Genomic DNA, 20,254 nt, shown 5'->3' on the forward strand with positions numbered 1-20,254 from the left:
ACAGGCCAATTTGCATGTTTACATACTCTTTTCAAAACTGTTAAACTTAAGTTCAAAACCGAACATAACACACTTGAATAAGACAGCGATTTGCTACATTTCTACAGTAATACCGTATTGAAATATATTCCAAATCTAAAACATGAAATACTATCAAAACAATTAGACCAACCACAGCTGATTCCCATTGTAGCTGAACACCTACCCAGGTGTTAGTCTTTCAATTTCATTACCATCTTTACAAAAAGGGACATCTTAGGAATAATGCTGTACTATAATGTAAACATGGACCGAGCCAGAGATAGAGAAGTGGCTGACAGAGGAAGAAGAGTGGCTGGGAGAGGAAGAGGGAGAGGAGTACGTTTGCGAGGTGGAAGAAGACTGAGAGGAAGATCAAGAGCTGTAGTCTCAGATGAGATTAGGGCCACTATAATTGATCATGTAATAAATCATGGTCTATCAATAAGAGAGGCTGGTCTGAGAGTGCAGCCAAATCTGCAATGCTCAACAGTGGCATCTATTGTGAGAAATTTCCGGCAAAACAACAGGTAATATATGCATTCTGCAAGGGCATCTGACTGAACTGTACACCACAGAAGTAAATTGAGCAAAGCCTCCAAACCCACTTGTGTGTAATTGTTTTTGTATTTCTGCTTAGGACCCAAAGGTTACCTCCCACAGGTGGGACAGGTAGGATTTTCAATGCTATGCAGGAAACTGCAATCGTTGATATGGTCTTCAGAAACAATGGCATAAAACTCACAGAGATTCGGGACAGTGTTGGCAATCAAAACAATTAGACCAACCACAGCTGATTGCCATTGTAGCTGAACACCTACCCAGGTGTTAGTTCCACATTACATTTGGAAATATTCACAATGTAAGCATAACTATTTCTAGAGTCCTGAAACAACATTAAGTCAGGATGAAGCAATTGTACACTGTCCCCTTTGAGAGGAACTCTGAACGAGTCAAGCAACTCAGGAACCAATATGTCCAGGTAAGATGACTATAAAATACAGAACGGGTTTTGAACAAAACCAAACAGGGCAGCGGCACACAATGGCATATTTGTAGGTATAATGTAAACTACCATAATAGCCTAACTCTTCTGCTGCCTTGTGGATTTATTTTAGAGAGTCATGGAGATTGAAGCCAGGCAAACACCCCACAAACCCCCCACATAAACATGGCAGTGAGGAAGGAATGTGATTGGGGAAAAGAGCCACAGTGGATGTCCCGGGCCAGAGGGGTGCCAACATCACAATGTGTGCAGCAATATCCTCTGATGGATTGCTGTTAGACAAACCGCTAATTGGGCCATACAACACAGAGCGTCTCATTTCATTCCTGGATGACCTCTATGGAAGGGTTGTACCAGGTGAGGAAAGGGTTGCACTGGGGCAAAATCAGCCAATGTTTTTAATTGTATGGGAAAATGTGTCATTTCCCCACTCCCGTGCAGTCACAGAATGGCACGCAGCCCCATCCCAGGATGGTGTCACTTTTCCTCCCACCTTACTCTCTATTCCTCAACCCCATAGAGGAATTATTTTCCTCATGGAGGTGGAAGGTTTATGACCACCATTCACATGATCAAATGTCCCTCCTGGCCGCAATGAATGCTGGATGCCTAGACATATCTGCAGAAGATTGCCAGGGATGGACCAGGCATGCCAAAATATTATTTCCTACAGTAGCTGTATTGCCCAAAACAACATAAGATGTGATGTGAATGAGAACCTGTGGCCAAATGCAGAAGACAGGGTTGACTAGCATTGCTATTGTATCTGTATCGGTAGATGGTGTACATACAAATTCTTGTATTTTGGAATGACTCAATGCCAAAAAATGACATTAAACATATTGGAGCATATTGCATCATGTCTGATTCATTCATGTAACATATACTGCAGTGAATTCTAAACAGTAGAGAGGTGTCATTCTTGTTTTGTAGACATTTTACAAAATAAAACATTGTGTAATGTTACCTGTTGTTAGTGTTTTTTAGGTCATTGTTTTATGAGTGACAAAGTGTGCTTGTTGGGTGACAACCTTTGCTAGTGTTATGGAAGACTGAGTTGATTTGAGACATGTATGAAGTGTTTTGGTGCATATTGGATGTGAAATTAACTGCTGTGCCAAGCTGAAAGTTGGTTAGGAGAACTGTGTGAATAGTTTTTCCAAAAGTGACTTAAGTATTGAGAACTGGGTCCTAGGGATTGTAAAAAACTGCAAGATGGAGTTCATGGGTTGTGTTCATTAGGGCATTCTGTAGCGACATTTGTACAATGGAAAAGGAATATGAGTGTATCATGTTAGAAACATTCAGATTGTAACTCCCCGTTTAATTTAGTTTATGGTTACTGAAAACCACCCAGGTATCTGTAGGAGAGGCCCTTATGCAGGTATTTGGCTGACAAGGCCATCTGCTCAGCTCTTATTGTTTTTCTCTTCAATAGACTTTGGCACAACCCAAACAAGGGTGAGGTGGATGGGAGAGGCAGCCTCAGGTGAATGTGATGATCACGTGACAGGGTGCCCAATAGATCAACAGAGCAATAGGTAACACTTGAAAAGCCAGCAGTGCCTAAAGGGCTGGGGGTGGGATGGGGTGGGAGATACACTGAGTGTACAAAACATTAAGAACACCGTCCTAATATTGAGTTGCACCCCCCCTTTTTCCCTCAGAACAGCCTCAAGAATTTGTTCTTAACTGACTTGCCTAGTTAAATAAAGGTCAAATAAATCAAATTTGTAAAAAACACTCAAACCGGTGCACCTGGCACCTACTACCATCCATACCATGTTCAAAGGCACTGCAATCTTTTGTCTTGCCCATTCACCCTCTGAATGGCACACATACACAATCCATGTCTCAATTGTATCAATAATTAAAAATCCTTCTTTAACCTGTCTCCTCCTCTTCATCTACACTGATTGAAGTGGATTTAACAAGTGACATCAATAAGGGATCATAGATTTCACCTGGATTCACCTGGTCATGAAAACATTCCTAATGTTTTGTACACTCAGTGTATATTTATTCAGCAAGACTGTATACCTTAACAGGGAACATGAAAATGATCTTGTTTTCACCTTTTTGGGGATTTTACAGTGTACTGTAGGCTTATGTAATTGGACATCTCTCTCTCCCACGCTCTCACTCCCACCTCTCAATTCAATTCAATTCTAGGGGCTTTATTGCCAAGGGAAACATATGTTAACATTGCCAAAGCAAGTGAAGTAGATAATAAACAAAAGTGAAATAAACAATAACAATTAACAGTAAACATTACACTCACAGAAGTTCCAAAATAATAAAGACATTTCAAATGTCATATTATGTCAATATACAGTATTGTAAAGATGTGCAAATAGTTAAAGTACAAAAAGGAAAATAAATAAACATAAATATGGGTTGTATTTACAATGATGTTTGTTCTTCACTGGTTGCCCTTTTCTTGTGGCAACAGATCATAAATATTGCTGCTGTGATGGCACACTTGTGGTATTTCATCCAGTAGATGTGGGAGTTTATCAAAATTGGGTATGTTTTGTCGAATTCTTTGTCGATCTGTGTAATCTGAGGGAAATATGTGTCTCTAATATGGGCATGCAGTTGGCAGGAGGTTAGGAAGCGCAGCTCAGTTTCCACGTCATTTTGTGGGCAGTGTACACATAGCCTGTCTTCTCTTGAGAGCCAGGTCTGCCTACTGCGGCCTTTCTCAATAGCAAGGCTATGCTAACTGAGTCTGTACATAGTCAAAGCTTTCCATAAGTTTAATCAGTCACAGTGGGCAGGTATTCTGCCACTGTGTACTCTCTGTTTAGGGCCAATTAGCATTCTAGTTTGCTTTGTTGTTTGTTAATTGTTTCCAATGTGTCAAGTAATTATCTTTCTGATTTCTCATGATTTGGTTGGGTCTAATTGTGTTGCTGTCCTGGGGCTCTGTGGGGTCTGTTTGTGTTTGTGAACAGAGCCCCAGGATCAGCTTGCTTTGGGGACTCATCTCCAGGTTCATCTCTCTGTAGGTGATGGCTTTCTTAAGGAAAGTTTGGGAATCGCTTCCTTTTAGGTGGTTGTGGAATTTAATGGCTCTTTTCTGGATTTCGATAATTAGCAGGTATCAGCCTAATTCTGCTCTGCAGGCATTATTTGATGTTTGACGTTGTACACAGAGTATATTTTTGCAGAATTCTGCATGCAGAGTCTCAATTTGGCATTTGTCCCATTTTGTGAATTCTTGGTTGGTGAGCGGACCCCAGACCTCACAACCATAAAGGGCAATGGGTTCTATAACTGATTCAAGTATTTTTAGCCAGATCCCAATTGGTATGTTGAAATTTATGTTCCTCTTGATGGTATAGAAGGCTTCTCTCTCTCCTCTCCTTTCCCCTCCCTCACCTCCCTCCCTCCCTCTCTCTTTCTCTCTCTCTCTCTCTCTCTCTCTCTCTCTCTCTCTCTCTCTCTCTCTCTCTCTCTCTCTCTGCTGGGTGGGGAGGGGGGGGGGGGGTCGTTTTATTTAGCCTTTTCATGCTTTTTTTTATCCATCTTAAATATGTTTGGACAAAATAACAGTACACAATATTTCCCTGGATTGTAGAGATTTGTACACTCACACTTTATAAAACCATGCTCATCCTTATACAGTATATCCTGCAATAGGAATCTGTAATTTCAAACTTTCACTGGTAAGGTGATCTCACTCACTCACTCACTCACTCACTCACTCACTCACTCACTCACTCACTCAGTTACACTACTGTCTTGTGTTGTACAACACACTCCCTCCTCAGCCCAGTCACCTCACTCCAAAGTTAATATTTAATTCTCTCTGTGTGATATATATACTGCACCTTTATCTCCTGTTCTCTCTTTGTGGTAGTGTCCTCATTTATCTCGTAACATCTCCCCCGCACTCCAATTAGATTTTCTATTTAATATATCAATTTCTCTTCTCTGTGTACCTGCGCTACCCTCTGGATATCTGGACCAGCCATGGTGGTGTGTCTAAGTGGACTATGGAGGTATCGGAATTACCTGATCATATTCTTCATCCCTCTGTTGATTCTACCTTTACCCCTAATAGTTGGGGGACCGGTAAGAGTGTTTGTGTATGCGTGTGTGTGTGTGTGTGTGTGTGTCTGTTTGTTTGTGTCTAACTGTGCAGAGGCTGTGATTTGTTTGTTTTAAACCTATTGAAAGTTCAGAAGTTATTCTGTAGCATTTCAAGTCCTGGTTGTATTATTTCAGAATATCCAGGAGTCCACTGTAGACTGGTCATTTAGTGTGTGTAGACACTGTAGATAAGAACTTCATCAGCCATGCACATTGCTGGTTCAGAGTTCGCTGTGAGTTACAGTTGTCCTCCAGGACAATAAACCATCAGGAATGAAAGACTTGCATGACAGTCACTTTAGTTCCTTCTTCATCTTTTATCCCCAAGGGCTTACCATGTATCACAAATATATTTATAGAAAATCCAAGCCTGTTTTTCCCCTCTAAGAATGGATTTGTTTGATCAAAATGGATATTAAAAGGGCAATCTGCAGTTCATACAACTACCCCCCCCGTCACTGATTAAAACTTTTGGTAAACAGCTGAGGGATGGAGCTGGAGAAGTATAACCACTCTCAAATTCATAGACAGAGCTAGGGATGCAAGGACTGACCATCCACGATATAGCAATTATAAGTTTAAGCATGTTTTGAGGCTATACAGTGTTTGTTTGCATTGACATTGTTTACAAACAGTGTAGTAAAACAAGCTTATATTTTGGGTTCTGAAGGGGTCTGACACTTAAACTAAGATCATGAGTTATATTCTTCAAAAATCAACAGGTACATAATTCATACATAATCCCAATAAATGGATGTAGCAACTGAGGATTCTAGCTTTAATTGGTTAACTGAAGGGCATTGTAACTAAATTACATAATTATGCCAACTCATTGCTGGCCCAGCTACAGTTTATATCCTGCAGACACAACCTCTCTTGACGTCTCCATCGTGGTTAAAGATTAGGCCTACAACAAAGTGATCATGTTAAGTTACAAGGGAGATACTATGGCCATGGAGAACTGGAGAGAACTGGAGCACCTTTAGAAATGACAGTAATATGCATTTGGGTAGGCATGATATTTGTTTTAATTGATTGTTATTAACTATGCATTGCAAGATCTATAACTGACTTATTGAATAGATTTATTGAATTGCACACAAGGACACTTCTTTATGTTCTAAAATAGTTATACAGCTTGTCTGTGCTTTGATGCTCTTGGCTGTTGTCTCAGATGATTATTTACTAAGAACAAACTGGTCCTGAGAGAGGAATGACTGTGTGTTGTGTGCATTTGTACATGTTGTCCTACCTCAACAACACTCTTACAGTCCCTGTCTGTCTCATGTGTGTGTACAGGAGGCTAGTTGTGGCTATGTGATCATCCTGATGGCCCTGTACTGGTGTACAGAGTGTATGCCTCTGGCTGTGACCGGTCTGCTGCCTGTCATCCTCTTCCCTATGATGGGCATCATGGAGTCAAGCGAGGTACCAACACCACTATCCTCTCCCCTCTCTACTCAACCACCTCCATACCTAATGACTGGTTCTTACCCACCCATTAGACTCAGTAATGGAGACAACACCATTCTGTTTTATGATCAGAATAAACAGGTCAACAGTTGACTAAAATGTGAAATGTAAATCTTTGTTTAGTAGATACAGTGTTGAGGACGTATGAATAAAGCACCTAAGTACTGTTGATAAACTTCTTACTGTTGATCCCATTATTAGTACATTATGGTATTTCTAAGCAGAACCTGTCTCAGGCCAGTACACTCGTTCAGAACCCCCCTGTCTGTCTCTCATCCAGGTGTGTAACCAGTACATGAAGGACTCTAACATGCTGTTCGTCGGAGGGCTGTTGGTGGCTATAGCTGTGGAATACTGGAACCTTCACAAACGCATCGCCCTCAGAGTACTGCTCCTAGTAGGGGTGAGGCCTGCTCTGTAAGATACCTGTTTTAATGATTCTATCACAGAGCTGTTTGGTCTAGTGTTCTGATAGCCCAATGTTTTATTCATATTAAGTGTCTTAAATGTTTTATTTTTAAATGTTTTTTTATCTCCCTCTCTATCCTCCTCACTCTTGCTTTTCCACTCTATCTCCATTTTCTTTCCCCATCCATCCATCCATCCATCCATCCATCCATCCATCCATCCATCCATCCATCCATCCATCCAACCATTCATCCCTCCCTCCCTCCCTCCCTCCCTCCCTCCCTCCCTCCCTCCCTCCCTCCCTCCCTCCCTCCCTCCCTCCCTCCCTCCCTCCCTCCCTCCCTCCCTCCCTCCCTCCCTCCGCTCTCTCTCTCTCTCTCTCTCTCTCTCTCTCTCTCTCTCTCTCTCTCTCAATTTCAATTCAATTCAATTCAAGGGGCATTATTGGCATGGGAAACGTGTTAACATTGCCAAAGCAAGTGAGGTAGATCATATACAAAAGTGAAATAAACAATACAAATTAACAGTAAACATTACACATCTCTCTCTCTCTCTCTCTCTCTCTCTCTCTCTCTCTCTCTCTCTCTCCCCATCCATCCATCCATCCATCCATCCATCCATCCATCCATCCATACAACCATCCCTCCCTCCCTCCCTCCCTCCCTCCCTCCCTCCCTCCCTCCCTCCCTCCCTCCCTCCCTCCCTCCCTCCCTCCCTCCCTCCCTCCCTCCCTCCCTCCCTCCCTCCCTCCCTCCCTCCGCTCTCTCTCTCTCTCTCTCTCTCTCTCTCTCCCTCTCTCTCTCTCTCTCTCTCTCTCGCTCTCAATTTCAATTCAATTCAATTCAAGGGGCTTTATTGGCATGGGAAACATGTGTTAACATTGCCAAAGCAAGTGAGGTAGATCATATACAAAAGTGAAATAAACAATACAAATTAACAGTAAACATTACACATCTCTCTCTCTCTCTCTCTCTCTCTCTCTCTCTCTCTCTCTCTCTCTCTCTCTCTCTCTCTCTATTCTCCACTGTCTCTCCAGTCTGATGATGGGCTTCATGGGCACCACAGCCTTCCTGTCCATGTGGATCAGTAACACAGCCTCCACTGCCATGATGCTGCCCATCGCTAACGCCGTGCTAAAGCAGCTGTGTGACTCCGAGGCCCAGGCAGAGGAGAGGGAGATGGACCTGATGGCCATCAGGGGGGCCTGGACTGGAACTGGGATACCTAAGGACCAGGAAAACCAGGCCTTTGAGATGGGTGACAAGGAAAAAAGCATTACCATAGGTATGTGTTGTTAGGAGAAAGTGGTGTGGGTGGGGGGGTGTATGTGTGTGTGTGACCAGCCTGGTACCACAAGATTATGTGTCCATTAGTTCGACCATGAGCTTTCACAATCACAAGCTAGTCCACATCTTTCTGTTTTTGTAATAAATTATATCTCCCTTATTTGGCAGATGATGGAGGTGCTGCTACATATACAAAGGATGTCAAGCCCAGGGAGAATGGGGTCAAGTTAGGTAAGTAGAATACAGTATGTGTTCTCTCCACATCAGTGTTCCTCTATCATGGTCCTTGAAACCCACAGGGTGTACAGGCTTTTGTTCCAGCCCAGGAATAACACACCTCATTCACACCTGTTGTGGATTCCCTGAAACACCCCTCTGTCAATTATTCAACCATTCATCTTAGTAGAGGAACACAGTTAAGTAAGAGATATTGATATGTCATTGATATGATAATTCAGGATGTGACCTTGTTGATTTTGTCTGGTTGAGACAAGATTGTTTGGACTTATCGTCTCATCTGGTTGAGATAGAATACAAAGTACACGGATGCATTGAACATCATGTTCAATATCACCACCAGATACTCTCAATCCCTGTTTCTCCCTGAATACAACGTGAAAAATCTTTGCCCTAAACCCTTAGTTACCCCTGGGAAAACTTCTGATAGACTGACCTCTAAACCCTGAACATTTTGATTGGCTGACCCATGGATCTCCCCCTCCAGAGCCCGAGCCAGAGGTGGAGGAGAGCCTGGAGGCGAGGGAGAGGAGGCTGAAGAGGGAGGCTAAGTACCTGAACCTAGATAAAGGCATGAGTCTCAGTGTGTGTTACGCTGCCAGCATCGGAGGAACAGCCACCCTCACCGGCACCACCCCGAACCTCATCCTCAAGGGACAGGTCGATGAGTACGTTTATATGTCTGTTTATAAATGTTTAATATGCGTGGGTAGTATTACAAGTAAATACAGTAAGATACCCATCTGAGTAGCTCTCATTAAATGGTTATTGTGTGTGGATACAGTATTGCAAACCGGTTAAGCAACGGTTAATCTCTGGGAGTACTGCAGTGCCCAGTCTACTTTACTTACAGCAGCTAAAGCACAAGGATGGATACACTGACTGTACAGTGGCTCCTCTGATCATGTTTCCAATTCCTTCCCTGGCTTGGGAGTTAGCTAACATCTTTGTCACTTCCTCCATAGCATTAGCATAGCATTAGAATTCCCTGCACATTCCCGTTCAAAGCAGTTTTTTGTGGCAGGTGCACCGGCCTGGCGGCCATATTGGGTGTACCTACAGTTGAGTACCCTTTAGAATGTTCCTGTAACTAATGCTAGTTCTAATTCTATCATTCTATCATTCTTTCCCCACAGGCTGTTCCCAGGGAATGAAGACATCATCAACTTTGCCAGCTGGTTTGGTTTCTCCTTCCCCAACATGGTTCTGATGCTGATCATCTCCTGGCTGTGGCTGCAGTTTATGTACCTGGGCTGCAAGTGAGTCATTCTTTCCTGTTATGTTTTATCTACAGCCAACAATATCCATTACACCGTCTCGTGGCTGGAAGCCGAAGCAATATGATTGTGTGCCTGCAATCCATATTGAAAGGTGACACATTCACAAACATAAAAATGCAATATAATGACTAAGCATAGTAAAACAATAGAAGGTAATGGTTTATGCTCATATTTCACTTATATAGATACTTCATTGTCCATTTATGTAAGACATTGCCATATAGACAAAGTAGATACACGCCTATGTAAGACCCAGAGACCTATATGACACTATATAGAGATCTCTGATATGTCTCAGATCTATTTGGCCCATTCACCCACAGCATGAAGAAGTCGTTTGGCTGCGGGATGAATAAAGATGGTGACAAGGAGGCGTACGGGGTGATAAAGAATGAGTATAAGAAGCTGGGCAGTATGCGCTTCGCTGAGGGCTGTGTCCTGGTGCTGTTTGTCCTGCTGGTCCTGCTCTGGTTCACCAGAGAACCAGGCTTCATGCCCGGCTGGGCCACTGTGCTCTTCAACAAGGACAGACCGTGAGTGATAGATAACAGTATGTTCTGTGTTGTAACTCCTGGGTGTTGTGTCTGCTAGTCACTCCCTGTGGTTCTTCCTGGTTCTCTCTCACTTTTTTTTTATCTGATAGCTTTCTGCTGTGTATCCCAGGCTTTGCTCTTTCCCGCTTTCTTACTCTAATGTAAGTTAACAATTTAGCTTTACACATAATGTGGACATAAACTGTAATTACACAGTACATGTCTATGTAACTACCATATCAATACATATGGACACATTGAGAAATGGGACCAAGAGACATTGTTTATATGTAGATTTCTATGTCCCAGGTACGTCACTGATGGCACGGTGGCCATCCTGATGTCAACACTGTTCTTTATGATCCCATCCCAACTACCCAGATGTGGCGGGTACTCTGAGGATGGTATGTGTGTGTGTGTGCGCACGTTTGTGCATGTGTGTGTTTTGTCAATATATCTATGAGTGGTGAGAGTACATTGGTGTGTTAACGAGTGTGTGATTGAGAGAGACATTGTGTGTGTGTCTACCTGTCTGTCTGTGATACTATTGTATAGAGCAGACTTTCGAACATGTTAATGGTGGGTCGTGACATCATTTTTTGGGGGGGGGGGGGGGGGGGGGGAAACTCGGTCAGGGTCTCAACTTACTGTTGACAGTTTGAATAGTAGAATACACAAGGTGCACTTTTGAAATTTGATTGGGCATCAGCAGTTTTTCTCTTATTGTCAGATTTTTTTTTGTACATTTTAGTCATAAAGCAGACGCTCTTATCCAGAGCGACTTATAGTAGTGAATGCATACATTTTCATACTGGTCCCCCATGGGAATCAAACCCACAACACTGGCGTTGCAGGCACCATGCTCTACCAACTGAGCCACAATGTGACAACAGTCTCTGACAGTCACTCAATTAGCCATGTCAGCTAACAATTTTTAGATTAGTAAATTAGTCTAGCCAGCTATCTAAACTTGCAGTAGTCATGGTCGAATACCGACCGGCCAAGCAGGGCACTCGCCAGGGGTCTTGACCTCCACAGCCATCACTCTCGCTCAGATATCATATAAACATGGCATAAGTCATGGCAAAATGTGTAGAATTGCAGGAAATAAGCTGTAAAACCTTTCTCTCCGCCGCCAGGAAGGAGGCCTATAAAATGTTTTGCCTGCAAGGAGGGGAGGCCCCTCAAACAAATCTCACATGTTTTCATGAGCTTGGGTCCCAAGAAGGACTTATTTGGGTCCCAGGCTGAAAAAGTTTAAGAACCCCTGGTATAGAGATATAATCTTCAGGACTCAGTGCTTTGTAATCGTCCTGATAGCACCCTTACTTCTCAGGGCTGCATACGCTCGCACGCACACACACACACACACACACACACACACACACACACACACACGCTTGCACGCACACACACACACACACACACACACACACACACACACACACACACACACACACACAAACACACACACACACACACACACACACACACACACCACACACACACACACACACACACACACACACACACACACACACACACACACACACACACACACACACACACACACACACACACACACGCTTGCACACACACACAAACACACACACACACACACACACACCACACACACGCTTGCACGCACACACAACACACACACACACCACACACACACACACACACACACACACACACACACACACACACACACACACACACACACACACACACACACACACACACACACACATACTCGAGACACATCAGAGGGCTGCAGCGTGATAGCGCTAGCCTCAAGGTCAGCCCTGCCCTACACGGCTGTATTCTCTGTTCTGCCCTTTAAAACATTTAATTCACTCTTTATGCAATACGCACTGCAGAGAACACCGGAACGACAAGAATCACTGAATTTTCACAGTGAATTATTGTAATGTTTGTTTGTGTCAATTAATGCCATAAGGGATGGGTTGCCAACTGGCGATTTGACACCAAATAAGATTTCATTCATTCATATAAATACATATGGACTTTTCTCCCTCTGTAACCTAAACTGAGTTTAGTGTTCTTACTCCTGATAAGTGACAAGGTCAAAACGAAGTGCTCCAGTAATGCAGCTCCTACCTCAAAACGGCAGCAGCTTAATGTGTTTGGTAAATAAATGGGTGTCACAATGATTAAAGGCACTTAGTGAAGAGTTCGAGTTCGGAGTGCGAGGCAGCAGAGTTTGCGAGGCAGACTTTGAGGTGCCTTGTCATGGCTCCTTGACTTCTGGTTTTCCGTTCCTGGCATAGAGTGTTTTTGTGGTCATGTTAGTGTCTAGGAGTTATCGATGGCCTTTACTCCCTGAGTATCAATGTAAGTAAGTTAGTACAGTTCTATCTAGGACAGAGTCCTGTACATCATAACAGTATAATCTCTGCCCATATAGATTTGGACAGAGATACTGTACACTTTAATAACACTGTACCTTCCTAACTACCATGTAAATACACAGATCTCCGGGACTGTAGTCTTGAGTTACCATACTATCAAGTTCCTGCAGGAGTGCCTGGAATCAAGGCTGTAAGGACCGTGATGGTAAACCTGGTGTCATTCTCCTGTGTGTGTCTTGTCCCTATAGGAAAGCCCCTGAAGGCCCCTCCCACCCTGCTGAACTGGGACGTGGTCCAACAGAAGATGCCGTGGAACATTCTCCTGCTCCTGGGAGGAGGCTTCGCTCTGGCCCGGGGAAGTGAGGTACCGTCTGTCTGTAGGTTGGTCAGTCTGTCCAAATCGGTCGGTCTGTGTTTTCTTTTTTTAAACAAAAATGATGAAAATTGTGGATATGTTTTTCTCTGTGTGCAGGTGTCTGGTCTGTCTCAGTGGCTAGGAGAAAGTCTGGCCCCCCTGCAGTCCATCCCTCCCTTTGCCATTTCCTTCCTCCTGTGTCTACTCACTGCCACATTCACTGAGTGCTCCAGTAACGTAGCTACTACCACACTGTTCCTGCCTATACTGGCCTCTATGGTAAGACAGAATCCCTTAGAAATGTACATACACATACCCAGGCAACACACATGGTAACACACATGGTAACACACATGTCCCACTTAGAAAACCTGGATCAATGATTTTAAGTGGTGCTCCTTTTGGGACCATTCCATTGGTTCCATTTCACCGGGAAAACTAAAGGCCCGTGAGTGGTTTGGTCAGCATATTAAGCATACACTATATGTTCATTTCACCTCTTTGACTCATGTATGAGGGGTCTGTCTGTTCCCAGGCCGTAGCCATTAAGCTCCACCCACTGTACGTCATGCTGCCCTGCACCATCTGTGCCTCGCTGGCCTTCATGTTGCCGGTGGCCACGCCCCCTAATGCCATCGCCTTCTCTTATGGCAACCTCAAAGTCATGGACATGGTACGACCTATGACCCTTTACCCCTCACCCCTCGCCCCTCACCCCTCACCCCTCACCCCTCTCCATACAGTACTTTGTGTAGAGAGTGAAATACTATCCTGGATCCAAACTGAATTGTTCTGTTTCACTGTTTCAGTCTGGGCATCTCTTCATTGTAAAAAACACTCTGTGACAATTGCTGATATAAAAATAGTTTTATTCTGTAAATACAGTAAATGTGATTCATTGATAGAATCATTGAAACCAGAAGTGAAACGGAGCAATTCACTTTGGATCCAGGCTCGTAGAATACATGGTTGGGAATCATTCCGTCTGTGACCAATGTTTCTACCTGTTTTTCACCATGCTGACAACAGGCGAAGGCTGGATTTGTTCTGAACATTGTTGGTGTCATCACCATCAACATCGCACTGAACACCTGGGGAGCAGCCATGTTCAATCTCAACACCTTCCCTGACTGGGCCAATGTTACCATCATACCCTGATCTGGAGACACTGGCAAGGAAGGAAGGAAGGAGGGAAGGAAGGGGAGAACAAAAAGAAGAGGAGGAAGAGAGCGGAGGGATGGGAAGAGGGGAGAGATACTGTATGTACACGTCTATCTGGGACAGGCTGTGAACAGAAGACAGTGCTGATGGTCAACCCACTCAGGGTGTTCTAGGCTACTACTGTATACACACTCCATATAACAACGCACACAGTATCTGTTTACCCTGTCGGACTGGTACTCGTCCTTCCCTCTGTCAAAGTTTAGATTGATTTGAATTAAATGAATTTAGATTAATCAATGGTTTTTGTACAGCTAAAACATGCAGGTTGTCAAATCTGTTTATGCTTAGAGGAGCGGACACAAGAGGGAGATCTATGATTATGTTATTATATCAAAAACAACAACAAACAAACATCTATTTAATGTGAAAGGCAATCTGTGTTGGAATACAAATGTTATTTTTGTAGTCAGGAAAAGCATCAGTGGCATATTATTATGAAACGTTCTTAAAGCTGCTGCACAAAATATATATTTTTACTATTGTTTCGACAGTGTTTATGTATCATGTCTACTGTATTAAATACTGCACACAGAAAAAAACTCAAGCCTTCGAAATAGGAGAATCATTTCAAGTGTCCAATCACAGGCCATCTCAAACGAAATCAAAATGTATTTTAAATGTGTTTTTATTATTTGTATTGGTTGTAATTGTATTATAGTTCATGTATGATGATGACATTACTATTTGGTTTGCACATTAATTTCTTGGGTTCATACATTTTGTGGCAGGGCTCCCTTCATACCCACTTCCTGTAGGTTTGCAGAATATGAATTTGGGCAAAAATGATGGGCTCAAATCCCATTGACATCCATAGGATTATGCCCACTGGCGGAGACCCCACTGGGTTTGAACGGAGACAAGGGTACAGAAGGAAAATCCTTTCTATTTCAATGTTATTATTGTTGTTTTCAATTATAAAGCTTTCAGATAATTCCAAGTCTTTTCAAAGCAGTAGGTAAAAAATAAAGGAAAATATAGTACAAAATAATAATTAGGTTAAAGAAGGAAATTAATCAAATTAAATGACAATTTATAGAATGAATCCAAGGAACCACTGGCATGGGGCCGTGTTCATTGGACAGTAGGACAGGATGACCTTTGGATGACCATTCCATGACCTAGGGTCATCAGGGCAGCCGGTAATATAATGAGATATAAAAACATTTGGGTTATAATCTAGGTACCATTCTCCCGTGATCATTCTATGGTAGTGTCAATCAGAGGCAAACAAACAAGAGAAAGACTCAGTGGTTTCATGCATAATTGGGTGGTACCATGCATACTCGGGTGGTAGGGTGGTTCCATACATAGTCGGGTGGTAGGGTGGTTCCATGCATACTCGGGTGGTAGGGTGGTCCCATGCATAGTCGGGTGGTAGGGTGGTTCCATACATAGTCGGGTGGTAGGGTGGTTCCATGCATAGTCGGGTGGTAGGGTGGTCCCATGCATAGTCGGGTGGTAGGGGGGTTCCATACATAGTCGGGTGGTAGGGTGGTTCCATGCATACTCGGGTGGTAGGGTGGTCCCATGCATAGTCGGGTGGTAGGGTGGTTCCATACATAGTCGGGTGGTAGGGTGGTACCATGCATACTCGGGTGGTAGGGTGGTCCCATGCATAGTCAGGTGGTAGGGTGGTTCCATACATAGTCGGGTGGTAGGGTGGTCCCATGCATAGTCGGGTGGTAGGGTGGTTCCATACATAGTCGGGTGGTAGGGTGGTCCCATGCATAGTCGGGTGGTAGGGTGGTTCCATACATAGTCGGTTGGTAGGGTGGTACCATGCATACTCGGGTGGTAGGGTGGTCCCATGCATAGTCGGGTGGTAGGGTGGTCCCATGCATAGTCGGGTGGTAGGGTGGTCCCATGCATAGTCGGGTGGTAGGTTGGTTCCATACATAGTCGGGTGGTAGGGTGGTTCCATACATAGTCGGGGGGTAGGGTGGTTCCATACATAGTCGGGTGGTAGGGTGGTTCCATGCATAGTCGGGTGTTAGGGTGGTTCCATACATAGTCGGGTGGTAGGGTGGTCCCATGCATAGTCGGGTGGTAGGGTGGTTCCATACATAGTCGGGTGGTAGGGTGGTACCATGCATACTCGGGTGGTAGAGTGGTCCCATGCATAGTCGGGTGGTAGGGTGGTGTCATGCATAGTCGGGTGGTAGGGTGGTCCCATGCATAGTCGGGTGGTAGGTTGGTTCCATACATAGTCGGGTGGTAGGGTGGTTCCATACATAGTCGGGTGGTAGGGTGGTTCCATGCATAGTCGGGTGGTAGGGTGGTTCCATACATAGTCGGGTGTTAGGGTGGTCCCATGCATAGTCGGGTGGTAGGGTGGTCCCATGCATAGTCGGGTGGTAGGGTGGTCCCATGCATAGTCGGGTGGTAGGTTGGTTCCATACATAGTCGGGTGGTAGGGTGGTTCCATACATAGTCGGGTGGTAGGGTGGTTCCATACATAGTCGGGTGTTAGGGTGGTCCCATGCATAGTCGGGTGGTAGGGTGGTCCCATGCATAGTCGGGTGGTAGGGTGGTTCCATACATAGTCGGGTGGTAGGGTGGTTCCATGCATAGTCGGGTGGTAGGGTGGTTCCATACATAGTCAGGTGTTAGGGTCATAAAACACTGTCTAAAAATTAAAAATGATTTAACTTCTAAAAGTGTGAGGGAAAATCCAAGATGTAGAACCGATCAGTGGTCCACGAAGGCTGTCAACAGATGAATGACAAAACAAAATGCCAAAACAAAAAAAAAAACATACACAACAGCTGCTTATCACTCCATCATAGAATAAATAAAAAGGAGGCAGAAAAACTGTGGAAAGACTGGAAATGGAGACTCAAGACTGTTGCTCACACCAGTAAATCGACAGCATACCAAGGTAAATAGTGATTGACTGGTAGGGTGGTTCCATACATAGTCGGGTGGTAGGGTGGTTCCATGCATAGTCGGGTGTTAGGGTGGTTCCATACATAGTCGGGTGGTAGGGTGGTACCATGCATACTCGGGTGGTAGGGTGGTTCCATGCATAGTCGGGTGGTAGGGTGGTCCCATGCATAGTCGGGTGGTAGGGTGGTCCCATGCATAGTCGGGTGGTAGGTTGGTTCCATACATAGTCGGGTGGTAGGGTGGTTCCATACATAGTCGGGGGGTAGGGTGGTTCCATACATAGTCGGGTGGTAGGGTGGTTCCATGCATAGTCGGGTGTTAGGGTGGTTCCATACATAGTCGGGTGTTAGGGTGGTTCCATACATAGTCGGGTGTTAGGGTGGTCCCATGCATAGTCGGGTGTTAGGTTGGTCCCATGCATAGTCGGGGGGTAGGGTGGTTCCATGCATAGTCGGGTGGTAGGGTGGCCCCTGCATACTCGGGTGGTAGGGTGGTCCCATGCATAGTTGGGTGTTAGGGTGGTTCCATACATAGTCGGGTGGTAGGGTGGTTCCATGCATAGTCGGGTGGTAGGGTGGTCCCATGCATAGTCGGGTGGTAGGGTGGTCCCATGCATAGTCGGGTGGTAGGGTGGTTCCATGCATAGTCGGGTGTTAGGGTGGTTCCATGCATAGTCAGGTGGTTCCTTCCAGCAACTCCGTATTGCGGAGAATTGAGGAGTGTGACGGGCGACTAACTACCACAGTTCCAATAACGGATGAGTCATCATCATCGTCTTTCAGACCTTTTTAGCAGATCTCTCTCTCTCCCTCCTTGTCTCTCTCTCCTTTTATCTCCCTCCTTGTCTCTCTCTCCTTTTCTCCCCCACCTTGTCTCTCTCTCTCTCTCTCTCTCTCTCTCTCTCTCTCTCTCTCTCTCCCTCCTTCTCTCTCTCTCTCTCTCTCTCTCTCTCTCTCTCTCTCTCTCTCCCTCCTTGTCTCTCTCTCTCTCCCTCCTTGTCTCTCTCTCTCTCCCTCCTTGTCTCTCTCTCCTTTTCTCTCCCTCCTTGTCTCTCTCTCATTTTCTCTCTCTCTTTCTCTTTCTCCCTCTCTCTCTTTCTCACTCAATAGATCTCCTACTTTGTTTCCAAAGAGGGACACTTTGGGTTTATTTCTATACTTTTTGGTCAGTAAGGCCACTAGTAGGCTGGATTACTTGAAAATGACTTTGTGACAACTGCGGATGTAGAAAGGGCTGTATACATTAGATTGATTCATTCATTTATTCATAAATGAACAAAATATACATTTTAGTTTTAGGTCCACCACACCCCCTTCTGAGTGGTGTTTAACTAGCCATGTATTTATCCTATATGTTTGCAATATATGCAATATGTTTTCTCTCTGTCAAGTGTTACTGGATAGAGCTTATGAAATTAGCCATTGATTGTGGATTGATGATGATTATTGATGGGGTGGCAGGCAGCCTAGTTTGAGCATTGGGACAGTAACCGAAAGGTTGCAGAATTGAATCCCCGAGCTGACATGGTAAAAATCTGTCGTTTTTCCCCTGAACAAGGTAATTCACCCACTGTTTCCCGGTAGGCTGTCATTGTAAATAAGAATTTGTTCTTAACTGACTTTCCTAGTTAAATAAAGGTAACATATATGTCTTTTTTATGAGGTTTAGCGTATTTCTGGTGGCCAAGCTTCATAAATGGACTTGCTTACCTTTAAGCCCTTTGACCCTGTGTGGAGCATATAGGTCATTCACACATTTTCTGTAGGCTACCACACTCTGTTTAAGACAAGGTACACAATATCTTTTTACGGTGTGTTTTTATGCCCATTTTTCTTTTCAAAGAGAGAGGTAAAATAAGAAACCTGCATAATATTGTTCTAATATGTCTGCTGGGTAGACAGCTGCTGTTTAATAGCATATTGCATCTGTCCCAAATGGCACCCTATTTGCTACATTGTACACTAGTTTTGATAGGGCCCAGATCAAAAAGCACATAGGGTGCCACTTTGGATGTCCCCATTGAATCACTGGGAGGGTAAATAAATATATAATTTATATTCCTTTACCATCAGCCAAGAGTGGAATCACTAAGTTATACATCTGTATAGGTTCCCCTGCGGGCTGGGTATGTTCTCTCCAGAGTTTAAAGTCATAAATCATAATATATAAGGACACAATAACTGGAATCTGGAACATGATTTTTCCTCTCTTTCTGAGTAAAGCAGGTCATCAACATGTTACCTCTCTCACCTGCCTCTCACATTGGCATCAAACATCATCAAGCTACCAATACAGTACCCACAGTCTTGTTCTATAAGAATGAGAGCAGAGCTCTGATTGACAGCTCTGTATTATTTCCAGGGCAGCTGTTGTCAGGTTTTCTCAGGTAAGCAGGTGTGTCCAGGGAGCACCCCTGTCAGCACCTGAGCCAAATAACCAAAGCAAAAACTCACAGCAATAGAGTCTGTGATTGATTGAAAGTTCTCATTCACCAAAGAGAGATGGATATGTAAACTACTGTTCAAAAGTTTGGGGTCACTTAGAAATGTCCTTGTTTTCCATGAAAACATACATGAAATTAGTTGCAAAATGAATAGGAAATATAAGGTTATAAATAATTATTTTTAATTGAAACAATAATTGTGTCCTTCATTTGCAGCAATTGCAGCCTTGCAGACCTTTGGCATTCTAGGTGTCAATTTGTTGAGGTAATCTGAAGACATTTCACCCCATGCTTCCTGAAGCACCTCCCTCAAGTTGGATTGGCTTGATGGGCACCTCAAACGGTCAAGCTGCTCCCACAACAGCTCAATAGGGTGACTGTGCTGGCCACTCCATTATAGACAGAATTCCAGCTGACTGCTTCTTCCCTAAATAGTTCTTGCATAGTTTGGAGCTGTGCTTTGGGTCATTGTCCTGTTATAGGAGGAAATTGGTTTCCAATTAAGCACCGTCCACAGGGTAGGGTATGGCATTGCAAAATGGAGTGATAGCCTTCCTTCTTCAAGATTCCTTTTACCCTGTACAAATCTCCCACTTTCCACCACCAAAGCACCCCCAGACCATCACATTTCC

General features: G+C 44.1%; 1 protein-coding gene across 2 annotated transcripts; it reads left to right on the forward strand.

Moving 5' to 3' along the window:
- Window positions 1-4,772: 4,772 nt before the first annotated feature.
- On the forward strand, window positions 4,773-15,143 carry LOC110503851 (solute carrier family 13 member 2). 2 transcript variants are annotated; one of them, XM_036962059.1, is made up of 13 exons: window positions 4,773-5,031; window positions 6,422-6,550; window positions 6,876-7,012; window positions 8,040-8,287; window positions 8,458-8,520; window positions 9,014-9,194; window positions 9,663-9,785; window positions 10,130-10,339; window positions 10,649-10,743; window positions 12,963-13,078; window positions 13,187-13,348; window positions 13,605-13,742; window positions 14,099-15,143. In XM_036962059.1, the coding sequence occupies exons 1-13, from the start codon at window positions 5,026-5,028 to the stop codon at window positions 14,225-14,227; spliced, it is 1,737 nt and encodes a 578-aa protein (XP_036817954.1). In that variant the 5' UTR covers window positions 4,773-5,025; the 3' UTR covers window positions 14,228-15,143. The 2 variants fall into 2 exon arrangements, with proteins under 2 accessions (XP_036817954.1, XP_036817953.1); XM_036962058.1 differs by having other exon boundaries at window positions 4,774-5,104.
- The last annotated feature ends 5,111 nt before the right edge of the window (window positions 15,144-20,254 follow it).

This window comes from Oncorhynchus mykiss, chromosome 24 (assembly GCF_013265735.2).
Source record: "Oncorhynchus mykiss isolate Arlee chromosome 24, USDA_OmykA_1.1, whole genome shotgun sequence".
Classification (NCBI taxonomy): domain Eukaryota; kingdom Metazoa; phylum Chordata; class Actinopteri; order Salmoniformes; family Salmonidae; genus Oncorhynchus; species Oncorhynchus mykiss.